Source organism: Carassius carassius, chromosome 3 (assembly GCF_963082965.1).
Source record: "Carassius carassius chromosome 3, fCarCar2.1, whole genome shotgun sequence".
Taxonomy (NCBI): domain Eukaryota; kingdom Metazoa; phylum Chordata; class Actinopteri; order Cypriniformes; family Cyprinidae; genus Carassius; species Carassius carassius.
This window is the reverse complement of record NC_081757.1, coordinates 12,243,236-12,270,067: the sequence shown is the minus strand read 5'-3', so window position 1 is coordinate 12,270,067 and position 26,832 is coordinate 12,243,236. Positions and strand designations below refer to the sequence as shown.

General features: G+C 37.0%; 1 protein-coding gene across 1 annotated transcript in view; it reads right to left on the bottom strand.

The window, feature by feature from the left end:
• Positions 1–25,703, bottom strand: part of LOC132119467 (ras-related protein R-Ras2) — a 47,164-nt gene extending 21,461 nt beyond the window's left edge. The window contains exon 1 of the mRNA XM_059529478.1: positions 25,326–25,703. Coding sequence (XP_059385461.1) covers positions 25,326–25,427 — 102 coding nt within the window. The 5' untranslated portion in view covers positions 25,428–25,703. The remainder of the gene's footprint in view (positions 1–25,325) is intronic.
• Between the last annotated feature and the right edge of the window lie 1,129 nt (positions 25,704–26,832).

Here is a 26,832-nt window from a genome sequence, read left to right as displayed (position 1 = left end):
TACAATCTGCAACTAGACGGATGTACTGTTACTTCCTCTACAGTCAGAAATCTGGGTGTTATATTGGACAGCAATTTGTCTTTTGAAAATCATATTTCCAATGTTACAAAAACCGCATTCTTCCATCTTAGAAACATTGCCAAGCTACGAAACATGTTATCTGTTTCTGATGCAGAAAAGCTAGTTCATGCTTTCATGACCTCTAGACTGGACTATTGTAATGCACTTCTAGGTGGTTGTCCTGCTTCGTCAATAAACAAGCTACAGGTAGTCCAAAATGCAGCAGCTAGAGTCCTTACCAGGTCAAGAAAATATGATCATATTACCCCAATTTTACAGTCTCTGCACTGGCTACCTATTAAGTTCCGTATCAGTTACAAATTATCATTACTTACCTATAAGGCCCTAAATGGTTTAGCTCCTGCGTACCTAACTAGCCTTCTACCACGCTACAACCCATCACGCACCCTAAGGTTACAAAACACTGGACTTTTGGTAGTTCCTAGGATAGCAAAGTTTACATTTACATCCCGTGGTAACTAGGATTTACACAAGCTCCAGTCTGAAACCAGAACACCTGAGAAGAGATGATGCTGACCCTCAGAGGACCCCAGATGATCCTAACCTTGAATCAACAAACAGAACTAACAATTATTGCTACATGTGTGACTGCATCATATAATTACTATTAATTAATAATATTGATAGTTCATCATCTAGCTGACTACGTCTTGTATTATTATTATTATTTTTATTTTTCTAAAATCCTGTCAAATGTGCACAAACTACTAGCTACTACTAAATATTGTAGAAACATAATTTTCTGTAAAGTTGCTTTGTAACGATTTGTATTGTAAAAAGCGCTATACAAATAAACTTGAATTGAATTAAACTTGAATTGAATTTTTTTTTGAAGAAACAATTCTTGAAAAGAGCTCTTTCCCCATTCCCTCTGGTGAAAACTGCCATCTTGACCCCCCTCTACAAAATAATGGATTACTCAGTAAATATCCATCCATGACATTTAATATTTTGGCTTTCATCAGTATACATGTCTGTCTTTCTTCAGAAAAGATATTATCAATATAAAAAATGTGAGCCAGAGGCCTCTGGCTGAGTTGGCCCATATGGAAAAACAGTCCACCAAAGGTTGTCTAAATACAAAATATCAGAAAAATACAGGTAAAAAAAGTTTAAACTACAACCTCCAAGAATCTGAAGTGAACATCTGATGGAAACTTTACAATCCCATGAATCCACAGGAGAGGGGTCTACAATTCTGCATCCAAAATTTAATTCAAATTCAGGAACTCAATTCTTACTGCTCACATCTTTTGTAAATGGGCTGACGCTCATCTGAAACTTGTGGAACACACTAAACTTCCTGTTGACATCATGTGTTTTAGATAAGCAAATGCATTTCCATCCATTTTCTCATCACATGAACTGCAGCTGAAGGCTAAAAGCTGCAGAATCAAGAAGACGACACACAACTCTTTATTTCCATATGTAATCAAGGATTCTAGCAGCGTGACTGATCGTTCCCAGCAGTGGTCTAAAATAAAAACATCTAAAACCCATGGAAACTCCTCAGAGCAGCTGGTGAGACATGAAAACCTCCATCTGTGGGTGAAGGAATCTACAGGTGTCCGGTTAAAAAGTATGAACTTACATTGAAATCACACAAAACCACATAAACAGACCATGGGGAAAACCAAACCATCAGAGATGTGTGTGTAGTGAGGACACCTGTGAATATTTTTTGAAGCTGAGTTTCATAAACCTGAAATAGTTCAATGGAGCCTGTTGATGGCCTTGCCAACAAGAGGAGAATCCCTGCAGAGTTTAAAAGAACACAGAGACTGAGAGAGCTGACCAATAGTTTAGGCCTTCAATCATGTTGCAAAAGATCAGTGTGATCTAAACGCTCCGTTTGAACTTTCCAGGGGGTCCCATAAAGACACACGTCCAGCAACTGCTCCACTCAACAGACTCAAAGAGCTCATTTCACGCAACTGGCTTTTAATCGGCAGCTGACCACTCTGCGTTATGGCCTATATTTCACAGCAATTTGGGGAACTGGTTTCCAGTTGTGTAACACACTTCCTTGTCACCTGCATAGTTGGCTTTGTTCTAAATCACACCAAAACAAGCAGAAGCACAGCATCACATGTTAAAAAGAAACTGACTGGCCTCTGATTTTGTTGTTGCAAAGGAAAAAAACAGACTTTTTGTTTCGGTTGGCATCAGACCCTGAATGTTAGGACTAAGGTACTCTTTTTTTCAGTAGCGTAACAGGCTGAAGTGGAGTACCATTCAGTTGGCTGGCCAAGAAAACCAATAAGTCATGGACCACAGTTAAAATGAACTATTTGACCTCATTCATTACAAGAAACTCCACTAATGCAGTAAAACTATCAAATGCATGAGCTCATACATCTATTCATTTCCATCTGATGTCTTTAGAGCAGTGAAGCCACATAGGACTCCATATGGTGGTCTTTCACTTAAAGTTACTCCTCGCAGGTGAACCATACTGAGAAACGTTTACAAACAGAAACTAGATTTTATATTGTGAGCAGTGCTTGATTTTTTAAGACAGCGCTTAGGTATTGTGGGTAGTGGCCAGGGCTAGTCTTTAATGTGTTACTATGTGGTTTCCTACTGGCCCAAGTCCCATCCCTAAATCTCTATTGCTGTCTGAATTTGCCCCCATACCTTTATATAGTGCACCATTTAAGGGGATAGCCATTTGTAGCAGTTTCCGAAACCATGCTCTGTGGGAGTCGTGCTGGATGAATTACCACATCTTGGCAAAAAATGGCATCCACAACCCTTCCCAGCAAACTCAATGTTCAAAATCGTTCACTTGTTTTCATTTATTCCATTTAAGTGGACTAAACTAATGACAGAATGACAGAATAATGCAATTTTTAAGCAATTTTGGATGCAGCCTATGATATTCTGGCCTATTTATTAAAAGTTCACCTAAAAAATTTCTGTTTCACGTAAGCCAATCAAACACACTTACACAATATAATTTTTTTTTAAATAATAACATTTTCGAAACAGTAAATAAAGCAAAGATTATTGGAGCAGACTTTATGAGAAAATACTATTTCTGTCTTTTTACAATTTCATGTTTAATTCAATGTTTTACTTATCATTTATTTTTAATATTTGGGAAATTAACTAGCAATTTGTAATTGAACATTGTTTCAACAATGTAAATTGTACACCATTTTTTTCATGTATGGGTGCTCAGATCAGACCCGCAATGTTATGATGCAATGAGAATTGTGAGCAAAGAAAGCAAAAATAACTTTATTCAACCATTTTTTTTTCTTCTGTGTTACATCCACAAGAGAACCACAACGCATGCATGCAATGCTGCTGATGCAGGAGCCGATGTTCTGACATAGAACACAGATGTGCTGCTTCTTGTTTACAAGCAGAGGAATGTACATGCATGTGTCATGGTACTCTTGTGAACGCAACACAGAAGAGAAGAAATTGTCGAATAATGTTGTTTTCTTTTTTATACAAATAGTTCTCTCTTAGCTAGACATGGGCCGGTATGAGATTTTGACGGTATGATAACTTAAGCAAAAATATCATGGTTTGACGGTAACGTTGCTACAGCTCTGAAATGTTTTATTTTTAAATTAAATTTAATAAAATAAAAAATAAAAAAAATTCTGCTGGACACAATATATTTTGTTTTTGAGCAACATAAAGAATATTAGAAACAGTAGAATTAGTTTCTTTTTTCTTTGATTTGTTTCCTGAAAAAAAAAAAGACATCTATATTTAACCTAAATCTGTAATTACATTTATATAATTTTAGTTATATAATTCATATACATATAATTTATATAATTTCATATAATTTAATTATATTATAATAATCATACACATCATTTGATTTAATAATAACACAATTTAAAGCAAAAACAGAACGTTCTGACAAGCTTTGTGAAATTATACCACATAAAACTTTTCAGAAGACAGTCCGATCCCCTTCGAAACTCATTCATATAAACCCCAAAATCAATATTGAGGATTTTCTTCAAATAGTTTGTGCATCATGAACAGTGAGTGATCTGCCTGCTACAGTATTTTTCTCTGTGCATCAGTCTTCAGCGTCTCTGGCTTGTGTTATCGGGCGTTAACAGACTTCATATTATCACATAAATGACATTTTGGAAAATGATTGTATTGCAACGCAGTTTGTGCAAGTCTAGAACAACGTTGCAATAAGGCAAAAAACGGCTGGTTGCCGATAAGGCCAAAGTATACTTCAGCCATCCGCACACCGTCGGCATTGCCTTATTTTCGTCATCATTTCGTCATTCTGGACCTTGAACGTTTCAGTTGCATTGCTGTCCATGGAGGGTCAGAAAGCTCTCGGATTTCATCAAAAATATCTTTATTTGTGTTTTAAAGATGAACAAAGCTCTTACAGGTTTGGGACAACATGAGGTGGAGTAATTAATGACAGAATTTTAATTTTGAACCCTTTAAAGTGAGGATGTATTGCCATTTTTTTTAATTCACCCAACCAGATATTCATTTTTGGGCTAAACTATTATGGGCAAACTATTATTATAACTCTTCAATGCAGTCCATTGAATCTTTTGACACATTTAATGGTCTTCGGAGAAAGTCTCAATTCATATTCATTAAAATCCATAGAACAAACAGTGTCGGATGAGTAAAATGCCAAAATCTAATACTCAGGGGGAGGAGCAACACTAATATTGATGCCTTCCTTAGCAAGCAGCACTAATTACCAGACCACTTCAGATTCCAGGAAGTACATGACACAGAGTTGGATGAGGTCATGTGTTAGTATACTGCAGTCATTCAACGCTTGGAATGTGGAACGAGTCAGCCGTGTCAAAAACGACTATCAGCAGTGCAAGCGGGCCAAGAGCAGTCACCCTCTCGACCCCCATCTAATCAAACAGCCTTCTTTTATGGTTACAGCTATTCAGCTCGATGTTAACCACCCACACGGTCAGAATTCCACTGCCACCACGGCTTTCTTAGGACAAAAGAGGAATTTTCAGATTAAAAAAACCTTCACACAGCTTTCTGGCTACATAATATTACAATATTTTGTAAGTAAAAAAGAGGCTTGTGCGTTGTTCCAGAAAGGCTAACAGAATGAGATCTTTGCTTGGCAGCCTGACAGAAATACAGCCCCATTACCGTTTTAGGCCAGCGGTCTCCCAATGCACAGAGAACAGAAATGCTATTAAAGCACCAGACTGCTGCTAATAAATAAGAGCTGATGGCACTACGCACCGACTGTCCTCAAGAGCCCTCCTGTTTGAGAAAGCGAGAAAAGAGCAGTACAATTCATCTCCAGACACCATTTTAACACCCAGGGAGGCTGATACAGATCGCATTAAATCAAAACGCTCCTCATTCTCAACAAACATCACTCTAATCTGACAGAGGAATAAGATCTTAATCCTGAAAGAATGTTTTGGTTGCTGAAGATTAAAGGTTACCGCAACTGGAGCTATACGGGTGCAATCCAGGGTCAGGTCCTGCATGCAAAAAAAAAAATATCAAATGTTTTGTTTGCTTATGCCAAACATTTATCAGACCCACTTGACATGTGTCCTCTGAGGCCAAGTGGTTCTAGTAGGCCACATGCTCACAGGTCATGAAGCAGGCAGTGAGACACACATCCATCACCTGTTGAGGAGCTCTCTGGTCCCCTGCTTTCTATGCAACAGCTGCGTCGCTAATGAACTCAACTCTCGTCTAGCTCGCTGACAACTGGCTGCCCCTGTGAACTGGACCCCAGGCACCAGCAGACTGAGAAGATCTGCAGTACAACGATACAGATCGGTTGGACTGGATCATGTGTGCTTTAATTGTCTATTTGATTAAATAATTATACAAAAAATATTATGAAAGGTACTCATTTATTGCTCTACAATGGCCTTTAGCTGTTCATAGGAAATGGGAATTATTAGAAAGACTGAGCCTGGATTCCTGAAATCCTCAGACCCTGTCTTATCCGACAACGTGAATTAATTTCAGAAAGGCGTGTCATTGGATTACCATCACAGTTTGAACTCTAACAGTAAACAGCTAACAGAAAAACTATACACCACAAAATAGGTTTTTCCAACTGCATATTTGAATGCAAATGTTGGCATACTGCAAAAATTTGACGGGTGGAAACACCAAAGTGCAATTCAAATTTATGAAATGTGAATAAAAAGGATATGCTCATTTGAGGTACATACTATTGGTTTAGCAAGAAGATATGCACATAAACTACAGTGGAAACACATTTACTGAATAAATTCTTAACTGTGCATCAAAAAATTCGACATATGTGAATTCACTAACAATTCGCTTAAGAGATCTGCCATCGAGATCACAGCAGCTTGAGTCTGAAGCTCCCTGACCCGGTGTCGATAAACCATTCGTCTAAGTTATATTCTCAGCAAAAAAATTTATATTTATTTTCTTATATTCGTTTACTTTTCTGTGATGGCTAAACGACAGCCCTGCCATCCTCTCCGAAGAAAAAACGACAGAAAGAGCCTGTTAATGAGGCGCTGTGTGCCATGGTGGCTGATGAGCTAAAGCTACAGTTCGGTGTCATTCGGGAAATTTTCAAGGAGGAATTTCAACCGATCGCCGAAAGAATTGGATCGCTGGAGAAAGAGAAGAGACTGATCAGTAATCATTTTCACAATATCCAGACAGCTGTTCAGAAAGTTAAGCAAGACTCGGCCGAAGTTAAGCTAACCGTTGACACACTTCAAGACAAAATGGCAAGATTAGAAGATAAAAGCCGTCAATGTAACATTCGTCTTGTCGGCCTTGCAGAAGGGGAAGAAGGCAGCGATGCTTTAGGATTCATGCAAGCTCAGTTACCACGGTGGATCCCGTCACTTAAAAACAGACCGATCGAAATTGACAGGGTGCATCGTATATATACTGGTGACAGCAACAGAAAGAGCCTGCTTTCTCTAATCTTCAAACTGCTTCGCTTCCAGGACAGTAACGCTATCCTCAAAGGAGCTCGAGCCGCGGGACAAATAATACACAAGGGCAGCTCGCTTCTCTTCTTTCCCGACTACAGCAATGAAACTGCCATGAAAAGACACGAAATGAGTCTAGGAAAAGACTCATACAACTCGGGATCTCTTCCTTCATGATATATCCCACCATTATCAAGGTGACGCATCGCGGATCAACCTCTCATCTCCAAACGCCGGCTGACGTGGAAGCTTTTGCTGACCAGCAACAGGCACTTGCTGCGCCTCTGCCCTTACGTGACAGCACACCAGTGGAAATGTTAACGGATAACAGTGCGCTGTCTCCAGGAGAAGATGTAGACTGATATCACGACTATGCTGAGCACTACTTTAGTGTACTGTGACACCTAGTTGGTCTTGGACTCGGGTGATCCTCTGTTATGTTGGCCACGTATCCAGAAAAGGTTGTTGTGATGGCAGGTAGGAGAGTTTGTTCTCAAGCTCCGCTTACTGCCTTTCTGTTCCGTTCTTGTTGTTGCTCTCTTATGGTTTCAGATGCCATGAACTATCCTTATAAGTCCACTAATTCTAGTTTCTTAATTAGTAAAATGGCTTTACATATGGCGATTGAGGAATGAGGCGGTCAAAGACTATACCTTTTTCTCAGCTCGCCATAAATCCTACTCTCGCATTGACTACCTGCTCATATCACCAGCTTTCATTCTGTTTGTTGAAGTCACTGATATATTACCCCTTCTTCTTTCAGACCATTCGCCGGTTACATTGTATCTTCTCCCATTTTCTATTTGCTCCGCAAACAAACGTTGGAGATTTAATTCATCTCTACTTCTTGACCAAGAATTCTTATCACAATTACGCACCTCCTTGGTAGAGTTTATTGAATTGAATAAGGGCTCTACAAATAACCCTCAAGTGCTATGGGAGGTAACAACGTGTTTGCATTGCTTTCTTCTCATTTCGTCAGAGGTCTAGAAATGGCCGTAGAATTGAATTAGAGAGACAAGTTCAGGTGGTGGAATAGGATCTCAAAAATACTCACTGTCAAAAAAAAGAAAAATAATTAAATGCACTTAAATCAGAATTAAAAGAATTGCTCTTACACAGAGCCCACTATATTATGCACCGCACAAAACAGTCTTATTATTTTAATGGGGATAGACCGAGTAAATTATTAGTGTTACGGATAAAACAGATGGAATCCAGAGCAAATATACATGCTATCAAGAAGGATGGCACCTTATACACTCAAATCTGATGTAAAAAAAGATGTAAATCTGATTTTTAAATCTTACTATGAACAATTATACACTTCTAATTCTTCCTCTAGTTATCAACAAAATTTAGCTTTTCTTCAACAGTTTCCCCTCTCCAAATTTGATGAACAACATTTAAAGATGCTAAATGGCCAACTATCATTAGATGAACTGAAAATGGCTTTAGACTCAATGCCGAAGAACAAAGCTCCAGGTAGTGATGGAATTCCTCCAGAACTAATTTCTGCCTTCTAGGATATAGTTTCGCCACTTATTCTTGACTCTTTTAATTTTGCGATCGAAAATGGAACCCTTCACAGGGACCAAAATACAGCCCTTGTAACCCTTTTACTCAAGAAAGGCAACGATCCCTTAGAATGCACCAGTTATCGGCCTATTAGTTTAATAACTACAGATGCAAAACTCTTTGCTAAAACTTTAGCCCTTAGACTAAGTAAGTGTATAGATAAAGTCATAAACTATGACCAGTCTGGTTTTCTTAAAGATCGATTTGCCTCTGATAACATCAGGCAACTTCTACATATTATTCATAGGTCCAGTTCCTGTCCGACCTCCTCCGCGGTCATATCATTGGACGCGGAGAAGGCCTTTGATAGGATAGAGTGGAGTTTTCTTTGGGCAGTTCTTGATCATGTAGGGGTGGGACAGGGATTTATTCAAATGGTTAAAACGCTTTATAATTGTTGTTCAGCATCTTCCTCTTTTGCTCTTGGCAGGGGCACCCGTCAAGGATGCCCATTATCGCCCTTGCTCTTTACTTTATCAATGGAAGTATTAGCTCAAACAGTATGGCAAACTTTATCCATACAACCAATTATCTGCGTAAATACCCCCCCACCCCCACAAAATTTCTCTCTATGCTGATGATATTTTGCTCTTTGTTTCCAATATTTCGATGTCCGTTCCTGAATGCTTAAACCTTTATAACATATTTGGTAGTCTTTCAGGTTATAAAATAAATTGGAATAAATCTGCTCTAATGCCTCTGAATGAGGCAGCTGGACAAGAATCTAATAGTTTACCTCCTTTGATCCCCATAGTCAAACAGTTTACATATTTGGGTATTTCTATATTTTCCTCATTTCATCTTATTTCTAATTGTAATTATAAATCTCTCCTAAATAAGATAAAGGAGGACTTGGATAGATGGTCCCCCTTATGTTTACCTCTTCATGGTAGAATATCTACAATTAAAATGAATGTGCTCCCGAGGGTTAATTTTTTATTCTCTATGTTGCCTCTTCCTCCGCCTGAAATTTTTTTTCAAGGAGCTTAATACAGCCATTTCTAGATTTATATGGATGAAGAAAAAACCCAGAATCAGACTTAAGACGATGGAGCGTAAGAAACTAGATGGAGGTCTGTCTTTACCTAATTTTGAACTATATAATTTATTCTTTCAAATAAGAGGAATCAGAACCTGGGTTAACTCAGATTCTCCGGTTCCATGGCGAGTTCTGGAAGCGAATATTATCCATCCAGTTCGATTACAAGAACTCCACTTTTCAGGTATTACAAAATCTTTAAAGAAAACTTACGGACCAATTATTGAATATTTGCTTGATGTATGGAAAAAGGTGGAGAAAATTATGGGTGGACTTTTCTTATATACTAAGACAACTCCATTATGGCATAATAACAATTTATGCACATGCAACAAACCCTTTGTTTTTAAAATCTGGTCTGATGCGGGTGTTCATACTTTGAATGACATTTATTGTGATAATGGCCTCAAATCGTTTCAGGACTTAAGTGTAGAGTTTTCTTTACCTGGATTCTCTTTTTTTCTATATTTAAGACTGAGGTCAGCTTTAAAGGCCTACAGCGTTCCTTGGGCCACCAATGTGCTTACTCATCCTCTGTGGGAATGGTTGAACATTGATACTCCTTCTAGTGGTTTAGTTTCTAAGATTTAGAATTCCATTCTCATACTACAGTATACTTATATTCCAGCTATCCACTCCTGGGAAAGGGATGGTCTTGTTCAACCTGATTGGGATGTGGTATGGGCCAGATGTTTTACCGCTTCTAAAAATCTTGCACATCAGATGATACATTATAAATGTATTAATAGAGCCTATTTCACTCCTAGTGTACTATATAAGATGAAGGTTAGAGCTGATCCTCACTGCCATTTATGTAATAAATCCACAGTAGGCTCTTACCTGCATATGTTTTGGGAATGCCCGGTGGTGGTTCCTTTTTGGAAAACTGTATGTTCCGTCCTTTCAGATATCATGCATTTACATGTACCTTGAGATCCCCTACTTTTTTTAAGTACTGCTGCCAAAAGACAATTTTGAAATTATGGATAGAACCATCCACTTCTTTAACTTTAACTTGGCTATCAAACTTTAGAGACATTGCCTTGCTCGAAGGTACCACTGCGAGGCTCAACGGCGCAAAGGACAACACTATTCGGAGTTGGACAAATGTTGCCGAGATGTTGCTAGATAGGATGAAAAGTTGACATCCCTACTATGCTTCACTGATTTTTTTGCACTTTTATTTTTTTTCCTCTTTCTCTGTATAAGTGGACAGCTTCATGGCATCTGTTTGTACATAGTTCTTTTGAACCTTGACTTGTGATTTATTTCTGAAAGTGAAATTAATCTGAATAAAAATGTTGATCATAAAAAAAGAGATCTGCCATCAATCAGTAATTTGAAAATTGTTTTGTCTATATGTTTTAAATTGCAAGTACTTAATTATAAAAATGAATAAAATATGACTTAATTTCATCATCTTAAAGGATGTAAAAATCTACAATTTATTATTTATTTCCGATAATTATGATTTAATATTCGAAATTATTAAGATCACCAAACTGCAATTAAAATTTCTGAAACGTGTATGTTCTTAATTTTGTAGATAAAAGTTTGTTCGGTAAAAAGTCATGCACATAACTTTCTTTCAACACGTCAAATTGAATACCTCATGTGATCTGTGATAAATTTCTAGCAAATATGTAGTTTGTCAAAACATTTTGAAAATATACATTTAAAATAAAATCTTGCTTAATTTCTTAACATTAAAGAAACATAAATAATTTGTTGCTTAATTTGATAAAAGAGGCCAGTGGTTACAACATCCATGCATCAATTATCAAATTTATTATTATCCAAAGATAAGAACTCTTCTGCATTCTTACCAAAGGGGAAGACAACACTTCTAGCTTTAAATAAAAATGGATTATTAAGAATGAAAAATATGTCAGGTGGGACTTGGTTCAATCCTCTGGATGTTGACTGGATGGAAGCAGATCTGAATGTGAGCTTGCAGAGCTTGGGGCTGAGGGGAGTGTGTGGCTCATACTGGGCTAGACCAGGAGGACAGGGTGAGTTCTGCATGCATACTGAGGGCACATGAGGAATGCAGGAAAGGGGGGCTGATTCGCTGGCCAGACTTCCGGGGGAAGGCGCCATGAGTTCAGTGACTCAAAGAGCAGCTGAACTGTAACTTCATTAAAGCCCACTATAAAGCCACTGACCCCGTGGCACGTGCCTGTATGGAAAATCATCAGGGCAGGCAATGCCAAAAGGCTTAAACATTGCTCCGCAGCACAATGAAATAAAGACCAAATGAGAATGGGGGTGTTGAGCAACTGCAATTGTTTGGGAGTGTGATATCAGGTCAGCACTTTCATAATGTCCCTCCTGCCTGTGACTGTTCCACACTTGCTGCCACAATAAAGACTTGCATTGTTACCCACCCAGCTTCAGAGAGCAAATAACTTTTTTCGTCCAGCTTGCAAAAAAAGACAACATTATTAACGAAGAACATTTTTTAAATGTTTCTAAAAGAAGCTTCTTATTCTCACCAAGGCTGCAATTTAAAAAAATACAGTAAAAACCGCAATACTGTAAAATATAAAACAATTATTAAAATGTTTTAAAATATAAAACATTTTACAATATTATTACAATTAAAAAATATATTTTTTTATATTTTAATACATTTTAAAAACTAATTTATTCTTGTGGTGGCAAAGCTTTTGAGCAGAGAATACTCCAGTTTTCATTGTCACATGATCCTTTATAATCTTGTGCTCAAGAAATCAATTAAGACAGGGGTTTTCAAACTGTGGGTCGCGACCCACTTGTGGGTCACAGAATGGAACAAGGTGGGTCACACAAAGTCACTTGGCTGCAGCTAAATTTGCGTTTCAATAAAAACACACACACACACTCACACAGTTCAGTCTAGGGCTGCACGAATGTGACGAGTGGGGCGGGGCCGAGAGCCGTGGAGTGATTGGGAAATGAGCGACACCTGCAACACTCACCGGTCTCGAGAACCCCGGAGGAGATAGGAAGTATACAAAAGAGGAGCGACGACAGTGAAGGACGAGAGAGGCCACTGGGTGGCGTCTGTACTTCCCGGTCAGAGAGCACCTGTCCATCAAAAGCTCACTATCCAATCAGAGTAGATCACTGTTAACACCACCCCCATGAGATGTTTGTGTCAAAACACCAAACGAAAAACTGCGAAACGTAAGCGAAATCTGTAGCAATGAATTCAGAATCCACGATTAGCGAAAACGAATCTTTGAAAAACATTAACAAAGAATGAAGCATATTTGAAGAGCCTGTTAAATTTGTGCGACTGAGTTAATTTTTTTTCATTTTCATAGTGTTTTTCTTCTTTTGTAATGGCATATTTTTGATAGTTTCTGAAAAAGTTACGTTCAGTTTTATAAAGTTTCGTTCATTATTATTGAAACAAATGTAATTCCATAAGCAGGGCACAAATGCAGGATTAATTGTAACACTACAAGATTTAAACATTTCCACATAACAAAATGTACAAAAGTTTGCAATATTTCCTTGATGTATCATCTCTGTTTAGAGAAAAATTTGCCAAAGTTCAGAAGTCTTTTGAAGATATTGCTGAACATTTATTTAACCATCACAAAAATAAATATATTTTTTTTATTATTATTTAAAATGAGACACATCTGTTTATTATAATTTTTTACCAATTTCACAATTATTTTAATCTCAAAACTGTGTTAGATAGCTCTGCTTTGCTTCTCATGCTTTTCTAAATAAGTGTTGGATTGTGCTCCGTTCTCGCCGACACAAACGGAAGATCATGAATGTATTTTCTGCAACAAAACACAGCAGCGCAGATTACAGTTCACTAGAGTGAGCCTGCTTCACGTTTTTATGAACACTACATATTTTAACGTCTGTAAACAAAAATTAAAACTGAAATATTAGTAGTGAAAATTTGTTATTTTTATTAAATACTTAATTTCTGTCATCAAACTTTTAAGATTAGGCTTAAAGTAATGTCAATCGTTTTCTTATTTTTTTTATATATATATATTTTGGTGGGTCGTGAAATAGATTACACTTGTCTAGGTGGGTCGTAGAATGGAAAAGTTTGGGAACCACTGAATTAAGAGATCCACCGATCGATGAGCCAGAGATCGGAATCAATCATGACTGGTCCGGATCGGTGACCGGTCAATCAGTCTAACTTCTTTCTGATTTCAAGCCAATCTGTTTTGTTACCAGCGGCACAGTCAATAATGTCACATCAGCTCCCCTTTCTCGCTCTATTCTCTCCGACGACCCCTTCTCTCTCACACATGTCTCATTCACGCCGGTTAAATGCTGCTTGTATTGAACATTATTTTAGTAATTCCCGCAGGTTTCGCTCTTACACCACTGATCTATATTAGAGGAGCACACAAGCTGCGCTCAGTCTCAAACAGCTTGTGTGAGCCACAAATACCAAAATGATTGGCTAACTGTGCTAAAACGTTTAAATACAAAATGACATCAAAATGGCTGGTTTGGCGAGTATCCAGTTAAAAAGAGTCAGTTTTGGAATGTTAAATAGTTGAGAAAGAGAAGGTATGTTGTGTAAGAGTATATTGGGTCCGTGGATAAATTCTTAAAGTGACTGAGGTCCAATATTCCTGTTGCTCTCTGTCATGTTAATCAAAGAACAAAGAAAAACTCTCGACTGAATACGTTTTATAATTTTAATGGTAAGCATTAATTTGTATTTATTTTTATGAAGACTACAGAAATTACCTATTATAAAATTTTACATTTGATTACTTTCATTTCTGTAGTATTTCTTACCTGAATAAAACCTTAACCTGAAAAACTAGCTTAGCTCTCTTTATTCTATTGCATTTATTTGTGCTTTTGTTTGCAGTATTTTTTATTTTTTATTGTTTTAATACTGACTTTTTACTTGTTTTTTTTTTTTACTTTGAATTGAAGAAAAGTAGATTTTTGTTTGTAGATGCTGTCAAGTATATCTCTTAGGGGCAAAAAATCAGAATCTGCAAAAATCGGTATCGGCAGATCACTTTAACAAATAAATCGGAATCGGCCAAGAAAATTGCAATTGGTACATCTCTAAATCAATTCTTATTATTAATGTTGAAAACAATGGCTCTGCCTAAATTATTTTTGAAAAATAGTGATTCTTTGATTAATTAAAAGTTTTAAACCATTTATTGGAAACAGAAATTTTAAACAGTAATATTATAAATGCACTTCTAAATTACACATAATGCAATTACCAAAGATTATGGGTCTGACTCATGTACGCAGATCATTTAAATTGAAAAAAATAGTGTAGACCGGACATCCTAAGTTAACCCATAAGTGCACCTGAGAAATTTTGACATTCTTTTCTGCAAAACTGATGGTCCTAATAGAAGCTAAAATAACATGTTTACTATTGAACAGACAGAACTCTGATTTTTAAAAATTAGACTTGATTATAATTGAATAGCAGATATATCAATAAGCAGATATTAAAGCAGATGTCAACTTTATGAATACGTTTTGCAGATGCTCAGCAGACTGCTTGACGTGACCGATCTCCTTTTATTCTCCTCGTTTATACCTGATAAACGATTGGCGTATTAGAAATACAAACTTTTGATAGTCACTTTGGAAGAAAACAAACATACATTAACACAATTCCAAGAAAAGCAAAAGTATTGTTCAACTTCAAAATCCTCTTAGCATGCAAACTCAATACACAGTATGTTTGTTACGCAATGGAAATGTTGTTTTTTGTTCTTCAGGGTAGAAAAGGTGTGGTATAATTTTCAGAGCACAGCGTAAAGCAGACAAGGTGTGAGCACGATTCAGTCAATAGATGTTCATCCAGCAGTTAGCACAAGTAAACAGGATACCTCAGTAGAACGCGAGCCACATAAAAGCCACAGAAGTTAACGAAAGAGGCAGTATGCGAGCGAGAGATGTGTGTGGGCGCCACTCAACAAACATCAGACAAACAGAGTCTACATACCCTCCCCCTCTCATAAAGAGTCACACTCCTCTCCTCTCCTTCAAACACACACACACACACGCTCAAAACACATGTAACCAAAACTTACCACTTCTGCAAACTGCTACTCTAACCAGTGCAGAGTTGTGTTTTCAGTAGCGACACAAATCGGAAAAGAATGACTTCATTTAAATGAGGTCTGAAAAACATTCGAGAGGTGTATTATTAGATGAGCCAGGCGTATGTATCCTACAATAGATGAGCAAGTAAATGAGGTACGCCGTGTGCTCCATTTCTGATGATGAGGTAGAGCCTCCTGAGACACCGCAATGAATTGGCCTGTCGCTGTGCTTTATTAAAGAACCGGAGAAGTCAGCACAGCAGTGGATAAGCTACAGCTGGGACGAAGCATAACACATCTAAGAAGTTTATGCTTACAGCATCTCCCCAATGTGCCAGTTGGAATCAATAGGTTTCCGCAAGGAGGTTCATGGAGAGGCATGTGGGCCTCTTTTTCTCGATTTTTACAAAGCAAAGGCCACATGTAGAAGTTCCTGGCTCTGATCTGATCGTGGTTCTATTCCTGAAAGAGGTTCCTTATGATTTCATTTTTCCACTGAGGTCAACTTATTTAATATTTAATTTTTAAATTAATTAACTTTAATTTTCTTTGCCACCCTCTCTCTCTGGGGTTAAGAATTAAAGAACATTAGTTGGTGGTTGGCATGTGACATGAGCAGCAGGTTGCTGTGGTCTAATCCTCAAACAGCATTTTGTGGGTTTTATTATCATGACCCAATGTCATTTAAGTCCAACGTCATTTTGACACACGCACACACACACACACAAACACACACGTGTGAATATATATATATATATATATATATATATATATATTTATATATATATATATATATATATATATTTTTTTTTTAATATGTTTATATGTATTTGTTTTTAAGAAAACTAATTTATTCTGCAAGGATGTATTAAATTGATCAAGAGTGATGCATTAAATTGATCAAAGGCAGTTCCAACAATATTCTATTTCAAATAAATGCTCTTCTTTTTAACATATTCAACGAATCCTGAAATGTCGTGTGAATCACGGTTTGTACAGGGAAGTAGTGATGCACCAAAAATGGCCAAATTCAAAAAAATTCAAATTCTTGGCCAAATTCAAAAATGAACAAAATGAAACATTGGGCCGAGGGCTGAATACCGAACACGGTTTTTCAAAAAATTTCCCCATGAATTTTGCTAATTTTTTCACCATTGCATACAACTAAATAGCCAAAATGTGCTTTTTACTGTTTTGTCTTGCATTTCAAAGAAAAAATCAATTAAAAAACAAAAATTGTAAATATTTACTTAACACTAAAAGTTTTTTAAAGATGACCTAACACACAGTTTCACCCAATCTCATGTTAATATTGAGTATCTATAAAGAAGTACTGCATCCTTCATATCTCGAAAAAGTCTTTATTTTTATCATATTTATAAAAGAAAGATACAGCTTTACGATTCTCTCTGGAAAAAGCAAAGCTCCTGGAGGTGAGCCATGGGTGGAGCTAAAGAATGACAAGCACTTGAGCTACGACAGCCAGTCTGACCTTTTACCTTCTGCAGTTCTGAATCATAACTGGGATCTTATATAGTTGAGACCGCCCCATCATTCACCATTTATAGGTTTGTTTTAGCTAACAACATGGAACAAAATGGATTATCATACACTGTTAGCAATAAACAAAAAGCATGAATTAATAATAAAAAAGGGCAGCAATCTTTCTTTGCTTAATCTAGAAGATCCTCCACAAAATCCTGGCCGTAAGGGGTATCTTGCAACAAAAACCTAAATGTGAGCATTTCATAGGCCAACCAGCAAAATGTTCAATCATTAGTGTGACACACTGGCTAAGAAATTACATGGGGAAAAGAGAAAGAACATGTCACCAAATTGACCAATTTCCATAATGTGCTAACCAAAACCGTACCCACAAGTCAAACAAAAACAGGCCCTTGCAAACTGACAAATCACAATTGTTAAACTGTTCTATGATCAATGAAAAAGTGTGCTTATAACTGACATTATTTAGCTCACTGCTTGGCTTGAACTGACAGCTACTCTTGAGAATATTACATCAGACAAGAGGAAATTAACTGTGACTCAGCTCATAGGTGGAGTTTGTGGAATGCCAGTGGTCAAAGCCAAAACTGTTTATCACTATGTGTATAAATAAAATATAATTAATGATTTATTGTTACTGTGATGTGCACCTATCTCTCAAATTTACCATTGACATTCTATCTACAATCTATCTACTCCTACAATTAGGAGTGTCAATGGTCCACTTAGGTGATAGGTGGTGGTAATGCGCTTGTAAGTCTGTGATCTGCCATAAAGCAAGAAGAAGACGACGCCTCACGCACCTGCTACTGAGAACGCGCTCAAGAGAATTCTAACAGTTTGGACATTGCGTGAATCAGAGGTAAAACACAAAATAAATACTGTTCAGATTAGGGCTGCACGATGTGTCGTTTAAGCATCGATATCGCGATGTACGAATCCACGATAGTCACATCGCAGGATGTGCGATGTAGGATGTCGTAGTTGATCCGTTATTCATTAACTGTACGGGCCAGCTGCTCCCCGGCCCTTGACGAATGTGATTCGCGGATTAATTGCACAGCTTAACCATCATAGAGTGAAAGTTTTGACAGGGCAGAGAGAGAGAGAGCGCGCGAGAGAGAGCGAGCCCCGGCCGCACGCTCACCATCTTCAAACAACAAAGCGCTGTCTTGCTCTCTTGCCCTCGCGCATATTAATCAATTGACACGATGGTATCGATGTTTAAATCATTTAAAATGAGAATGTAAGTTTGCTCACCCCATTTTTGTTTGTAAGAAAAAATTTGATTAGATTTCATATCGCAATATATATCGCAGAAAAATGAAATATCGCAATGTCATTTTTTCCCAATATCGAGCAGCCCTAGTTCAGATAAACATCAAATTTTCATTTCTGGTTGAACTCTCCCTTTAAGATGGTTTAGATCCTACTTTTCCGATCGCTACCACTTTGTTTATTTAAATGGGGAGTCATCTCAATTATCACCAGTAAAGTACTGAGTGCCACAAGGATCAGTCCTAGGTCCTCTGCGATTTTCAATATACATGTTGCCCCTTCATAATATTATTAGAAAATACGGGATTAGTTTTCACTTTTATGCTGATAATACTCAACTATATATCTTCACAAGACCAGAAGAAACTTCTAAATTATCTAAACTAACAGAGTTTGTAAAAAATGTAAAAGATTGGATGACCAATCATTTTCTCATATTAAATTTGGATTAAGACAGATATATTACTTATTGGACCACAAAACAGTACACAATCTCTTGGAGTACAATTTGCATCCAGACAAATGTAATGTAATTCGAGTGTTATATTAGACAGCAACTTGTCTTTTGAAAATCATATTTCCCATGTTACAAAAACAGCATTTTTCATCTTAGAAACATTGCCAAGTTACAAAACATTACCTGCTTCTGATGCAGAAAAGCTCATTCATGCATTCATGAACTCTAGACTGGACTATTGTAAAGCACTTCTAGGTGGTTGTCCTGCATCCTCAATAAACAAGCTACAGGTAGTCCAAAATGCAGCAGCTAGAGTCCTTATCAGGTCAAGAAAATATGATCATATTACCCCAATTTTACAGTCTCTGCACTGGCTACCTATTAAGTTCTGTATCGGTGACAAAATACTTTTACTTACCTGTAAGGCTTTGGGTTAGCTACAGCGTACCTAACTACTCTTCTACCACGCTACTATCGATCACACTTCCTAAGGTCACAAAACTCTGGACTTTTGGTAGTTCCTAGGATAGCAAAGTCCACTAAAGAAGGTAGAATTTTTTTCTTATTTGGCTCCCAAACTCTGGAATAGTCTTCCTGATAATGTTTGGGGTTCAGAAACACTGTCTCTGTTTAAATCTAGATTAAAGACATATCTCTTTGGCCAAGCATTCAAATAACACATCTCATAATCTTGTACTGCAGTTATATCTGATCAAATGCACATTATTATTCTTTAACTTGGGTTAAACAACAAATTTTTGCTTTGTTGGAACAGCAGCTACGCTAATTATATCTCTATTTGTTTCTCTGTTTCTGCCACGTAACTAGGATTTACACAAGCTTCAGTCTGGATCCAGAACACCAGAGAAGAGATGATGCCAACCCCTCGGAGGACCTCAGATGATGCCAACCCTGAAACAACATACAGAACTAACAAATTTTGCTATAAGTTTGATTGCAACATATAATAATTGCGGTTAATAGTGTTCATCATCTGTCTGATTACATCTTTAATTGATTTTTCTGTACATTTCTGCCATATGTACATTACCTGACATAATCACCACTAATAAGCTATTAGTAAATATATTGTAGAAACGTAATTTTCTGTAAAGCTGCTTTGCAACGATGTGTATCATGAAAAATACAAACTATACAAATAAACTTTAATTGAAAATCTTTTATAACATTATAAATTTATGAAATCTTTGCTGTCACTTTTGCATCCTTGAATAACACTATTTATTTATTTCACAAAAAAAAAAAAAAAAAAACCTTACTGACCCCCAAAATGTTTTATGGTAGTATGGGAAAGTACTTGTACAATTTGGAGGTCCTTTTTCTTCTTCCTATAATAGTAGCATGTTTATCAGTACAGCAGTGTGAGAAATCAGCAGGTGAGTCTGCAGGAAGAAAACAACATCTCTACTCTCATGTTACCTGCTTCACACAGCCTCCCACGCACAGTCTTTCACACTTACTACTGTCAAACCCATTTTGAAATTTTTATGATTTCTTTAAAGGTAAAGTTTACATATAAAAAATTATTAATTGACTTTTAAGTCTTTATTTCACTGATAGTTTTCCCCTCAACTAGATTTCCAATGATTCAATATATGATCTCCCATCTTGTTGATCACAGTGTTATGACACAGAAGATGTGAATGTGTTTGGCAAATATGACAAAATTTAGCCGTGTCTCAGTCTCCACCTGGCTAGAGTAAAATATTATAATATAATGCAGCTACAAGGTGTGTGTAATTCAAGCTACTATAACTCCTGATCAATCGGCTGCTCTTCAGTCTGCATACATGTGCTGCTTTACTTCCACTTTTGACTGCACTCTTTCTTCTCACAAACAGTTCATCTTCTTTAAAGCTCCAAGTGAAGGGTTGCCAGATATATATATAAAAAAGCAATCTGGTCTAATATACACAATGACCCCAGATACTGTGTTTTGGGTAAGTGAAAACAAACCTTTAAAATTGCAATACAGTAAGCAGGGATGGCAAAACTGAACCAGAAAAACAAAAATAAGATCAATATCCTACAAAATTAAAAGACAGGAAACAAACTATAAATAAAATTGCGGAGTACCAAAAGGATCTATCCTAGGTCATCTGTATATTTTCAATATACATGTTTCCCCTTGGTAGTATTATTAGAAAATACTGGATTAGTTTCCACTGTTATGCTGATGATACTCAACTGTATATATATATATATATATATATATATATATATATATATATATATATATATATATATATATATATACACAAGACCAGATGAAACTCCTAAATTATCTAAACTAACAGTGCGTTAAAAATGTAAAAGATTGGATGACCAATAATTTTCTCCTATAAAATTCAGATAAAACAGAGATATTAATTGGAACCAAAAAACAATACACAGAATCTCTTGGATTACAATTTGCAACTAGACAGGTGTACTGTTACTTCCTCTATAGTAAAAAATCTGGGTGTTATATTAAGACGTGACGTGACATTCAGCCAAGTATGGTGACCCATACTCAGAATTCGTACTCTGCATTTAACCCATCCAAAGTGCACACACACAGCAGTGAACACACACACTGTGAACACACACCCGGAGCAGTGGGCAGCCATTTATGCTGCGGCGCCTGGGGAGCATTTGGGGGTTCGGTGCCTTGCTCAAGGGCACCTCAGTCATGGTATTGCCAGCCCGAGATTCGGACCCACAACCCTAGGGTTAGAAGTCAAACTGTGTTTGATCAATTAAATGTGTCTTTGCTAAACAAAACTATTAATTTATAAAAAAACAACAAAAAAAAGTAATATTAATAACTATTTATTATAGCAACCCGTTTGACAGTGACATATAAGCAATACAAACTGTCTACCATGATCCTTTTATGTTATTAGAATGCTGCTGTTTCTGCATTCCCTCAGTACAGTATAGGTCTTGTTTGAAGCTAAAACATTCATATGTAAGCACCAAGGACTGACCATGCTGCAGTCGTAGGGAAACAGTGCTGCAGGGAGTCCATTCTCCCAGAAATGAGAGCCAGCGATAAAAGCTAATATTAGCTAACATGTGATCGTGCCTTCACCAGTGCCATGCTACGCTTAGTGTACTCTGAGACCGTCTGAAACGACAAAAAATGTCAGTGAGGCCTGCAATGATTTCACTTTCACACATTTGCTAATGAGGAACAGCCATTACTTACAAGAAGCTCAGCTGACAACTAACAATCTAGGAAAACCAAAGGCAAAAACAATGATTTTCTTGCAGCTTTAAATCACAGCACAAACTACATCAACTCCACCTTTTTAAAAGTTAAAAATAAAAAACTAAAACTATACCAGTGGGAATATTATTTAATATTATTATAATTAAATTATAATTCATTAATTAAATTAATATCTATGACACAAAGTTCAAATAGTCAAAAGGGAAAAATAATAACAAAAATCATCTTTTACATTATAATATATTATTAACATTCATTTTAAAGCAAAAAAAAGGTAATCTGCTACTAATATCTGCACAAAACTCCATGAAATGCCATACTTCTACTACACAGCTTGGGTTGCATCACAATGACGTCAACTAATCTATTTCAGTCTGAGTCACATGTCTAACTGGCGCTGATCATAGCCCATGTCATGACGCTAGTTTGAGATCAACCTCTCTGCTTTTGTATTGAAGTCAGTCATACTTGTGGCACGGTGTGTAGCAGTCAAGCAAAGTAATGCATCACTGCAGTATCGTCAACCAAATTTTGACAGCGATCAATTATGTATTCCAACAGCATAACTAACAAAGAATGTCACGCATGCACCTAACATTCAGTGGCAAAGCGGTGTGAGTTAGGAGGCTGCACATACTTTCCCATACACATCCAGGAGGTCCTTAGAGACCGAGCAGGAGTGGAGGAACTTCCTCTTTCAGAGGCCGGATTCCGGCTTCTCCATGGTCATTAACCCAACATGACTCAGATGAAATCTCCCTGATTAACACACATCTGAACGGGAAAGCCTGGAGTCAGAAACAGCTGGGCTGCGTTTTCTCACTGGCAAAGACTTCTAGAAACACTCCAACAGGAAGGATCTTCCATGGTTTTCTTTGGACTACTCTCGTTTTTACACATTTAGTACCAGTGGAAATCATACTAAACCCCATTTCAGAATATTAAACTTTCACTGAACACTGAAGTGTGTTAGGTTAATGTTTAATTGTAGTCTGATTTACATTACTAGCTGAAGGTGTTTTATTCAGTGCATTTGCTAGTAACAGATCATGACCATGTCAACAAATGTTGATTATTAAGCTCAAATGTGGCACTGCCAGCAGCAGTTAAGCATTAGTGAAAATCACATGCGTATGAGGTGATCAAGCATATTAATCCGCTTGAATTCCTCTCTTGCTAATGCTTGCAAACATATGGACAAAGAAAGCAATATTTCAGTAAGTCTATAATAAAACTGGTTTATGGGGAGGAGACTGTGACACGCAAAAAAAAAAACAGCAATCTGGCATGATTGAAAGTAAGATACAACACTACTATGATGAAGAAAGCAATTAAAGAGAAAACACCTGTTCTGATGTTGATCTGCTGCTTTAAGCAGATCAGACTGATTCAGTGGAAATATCAACTGTATTTCGCTGCTTTTAAATCCAACAAATGTACTTTTAATATCTAAGTTCACACAAGAAATTAATAAACAGCTGACAAGCTGGTTGTACACTCACCCTAACATTTATCATTGGTTTTCTTCATCAAGATAAAATAGTTGAACGTATACCTAAAAGATAAGAAATTCTGAATTCCTAGTAAATCAGCTTCCTCGGGCATGTAAATACATTTTCTTGAATTATGCCCAAATCGATGTGTTGCCAGTCGTACCAAGTTATTTAAGACACTTTTACCCTGTAATCTGCCGTAAATAAAACTGCCTTGCTTAAGGTTCATTGTGACAAACTAGGAGAGATGAGACAACTTTACTAGTGACAGATTTAGACTGTGTCTCAACACTCTAGTCAGTTGTCTTCCTAGACACCGTTTTGGGGCATCGCAGCCATATAGGTCACCTAAAATAAAGCCATTTATTGTTTTCCTGTCTTGTGAGTACTGGAACAAAACAGACAAAACTAAACAATAGGTAATGCAACAGAATTTTTTCTTGTGTAACATTACAACAGTGTCAAATTTAGCATTCACTTCAATGAATGAATGGACTGAGACAACAGGATGGCTTCAAACCGATTATCGGCTCCAACTATTGAGCTGTCACCACAGCCAGATGGAAAACCTTACAGTGTTGTTGACCGCTTATGATATTCACACAACAATCTTGTTTCGCATATCACATGAAATGCAGTAGCCATTTTGTTTTTCTTATGTAACATGAATTTGCCTACTTAAACTTTGGGAAAACACCTAAAAATCCTAATCAATTTCTTTATTATTTTAACAATGGAGTTAATAAATCATAATTGAACAAAGAAAATATAAGCATAATAATTAGTACTGATTAATTTAATTAACTGTCTGAGAATAATGTAATATCATAGATCAAATAAAAGATACATTTGTGTTGGGAACATTCTATTTACCCTTATTGGTTAATTGTGATGTGTATATGTTATATATGTATGTGTATATGTGTATTTTGATAACTAAGCAGATAAAGTTGTGATACAAGTTTTGTCCCATGTCTCATGAATGAGTGTAACAATAACTGAACCCATTACTGTAGTTTTTACTATAATAACCTGGCATTAACCACCCATTTCCTCAAAAACAACTAAAATGACATACTGATTCTGAAAACAACTTCTTAGACGAGAAATGTCATTAGCACAGATTTGGCAGAAGAAACACTAACTACAGCAACTATGGTATCTTGGCAGAAACATTTCTATAGTGACTAGACAACTATCCAAAAGAAAAAAGGGAAAACTTGTCAATATTGTTTTACATACTGCATAACATTGTTATGCAGTCTTTAAATATATTCATAGTCAACAAATGGCTCAGGTATTTCAATCGCCTGCTATTGTTATTAATTTGTTGTAACTCAGTCTAATATGCAACAGTTTACGAAAGTGTTTCTCATCCTTATGAACTATACACAGCACTTTCGATAAAGAGTTTTAACTCTTACTACATCCATTAACTCCTACGTTTCTCATTATATATTTGTTTTTACGTTTAATCAGTAATTTTCTTAAATAAAGGCGGGGAGTTAAAGTGACGCAGGCCTTGCTCTGATTATTGAACCCCCTTTTCCGCTTATGGGGTCCCCATTTCTGTGAGCAAGATCCATCCATATTTCCTAAACACCCTCACATCTTTTTAAAGGGCCGAGAAGCACATAAGATTGCGCCATCTATCCGCTTACCTGGATAAACTGGATGGTTAATGCTGATTTCCCGACGCCTCCACCTCCGACGACCACCAGGCGATATTTCTCCTGCACTGAGCCGTCTTTCCAGCCAGCCATCGGGGACACACTGCTGCTCTCGCTCCGCTGTCTAAACACACGCACAACCGAGACACTTTACTCTGTGACAGGCCTTCAGATGGAGAAATGCAGCGGGGGAAAATGCGATACGGCGTTTAGGCGATATGTGAACTCAGTGGTAATCCGTACGAGAGGAGAAAAGTACGACCACAGTCTGTGGGAAATGCATTCACTGCTGCCTCAAGTCCATACGCCCTCGTCTAAATCGCTACCAGGCACTGACTGCCTGTGCTGCTGCAAGATGAGGGGAAGATAGGGCTAATCAGTCCAGCTAGTACACGCGGCAGGCGCTAGGGGGCGCTCACTGCCATTCCTGCAGGTATGTGTTGGTTTGAAACTCATGTCAATGTATCATTGATCTCAGTTACTAAATATCCGGAATTGCGAGTTAAACGTTGAAGTCTGCCACTGACAAACCCATATTGTCCCACTCAGTGTCTATGATGGTCCTGGGCTATCTCATGGTCATTCATTTTTGAATGTCAGTCTGAAAAATACCAAAAAAAAAACTCTAAAACGAGCCAAGTCTGGGATACCGGGTAAGACCAGGCAAGCCATCTTTTGGGCTGGTTTGCGAAATTTGAATCGTCTCTCAATCAGTGTTTCTTCTCAACCAGAGCACTGGAGCAAAAATTACCCCAGCAACTGCCATTTTCAATTAAGAATCACTATTCCCTGCTTCGAAAAACAAGTTATGTTAATTAGTACAATAATAAATAGTCATGGACATTTCTAGAATAAATATAAATGTTTGTAATAATAAAACAAACTTCAAAATATTGTAATCATGCATTGCAGTTGATTCAATTCAGTTAATATAAAATAGTATTATAAAAAAAATACTACAACCCGAACTCCGGAAAAGTTGGGACGTTTTTAAAATTTTAATAAAATGAAAACTAAAGGAATTTCAAATCACATGAGCCAATATTTTATTCACAATAGAACATAGATAACGTAGCAAATGTTTAAACTGAGAAACTTTACACTTTTATCCACTTAATTAGCTCATTTAAAATTTAATGCCTGCTACAGGTCTCAAAAAAGTTGGCACGGGGGCAACAAATGGCTAAAAAAGCAAGCAGTTTTGAAAAGATTTAGCTGGGAGAACATCTAGTGATTAATTAAGTTAATTGATATCAGGTCTGTAACATGATTAGCTATAAAAGCTTTGTCTTAGAGAAGCAGAGTCTCTCAGAAGTAAAGGTGGGCAGAGGCTCTCCAATCTGTGAAAAAAATTGTGGAAAACTTTAAATACAATGTTCCTCAACGTCAAATTGCAAAGGCTTTGCAAATCTCATCATCTACAGTGCATAACATCATCAAAAGATTCAGAGAAACTGGAGAAATCTCTGTGCGTAAGGGACAAGGCCGGAGACCTTTA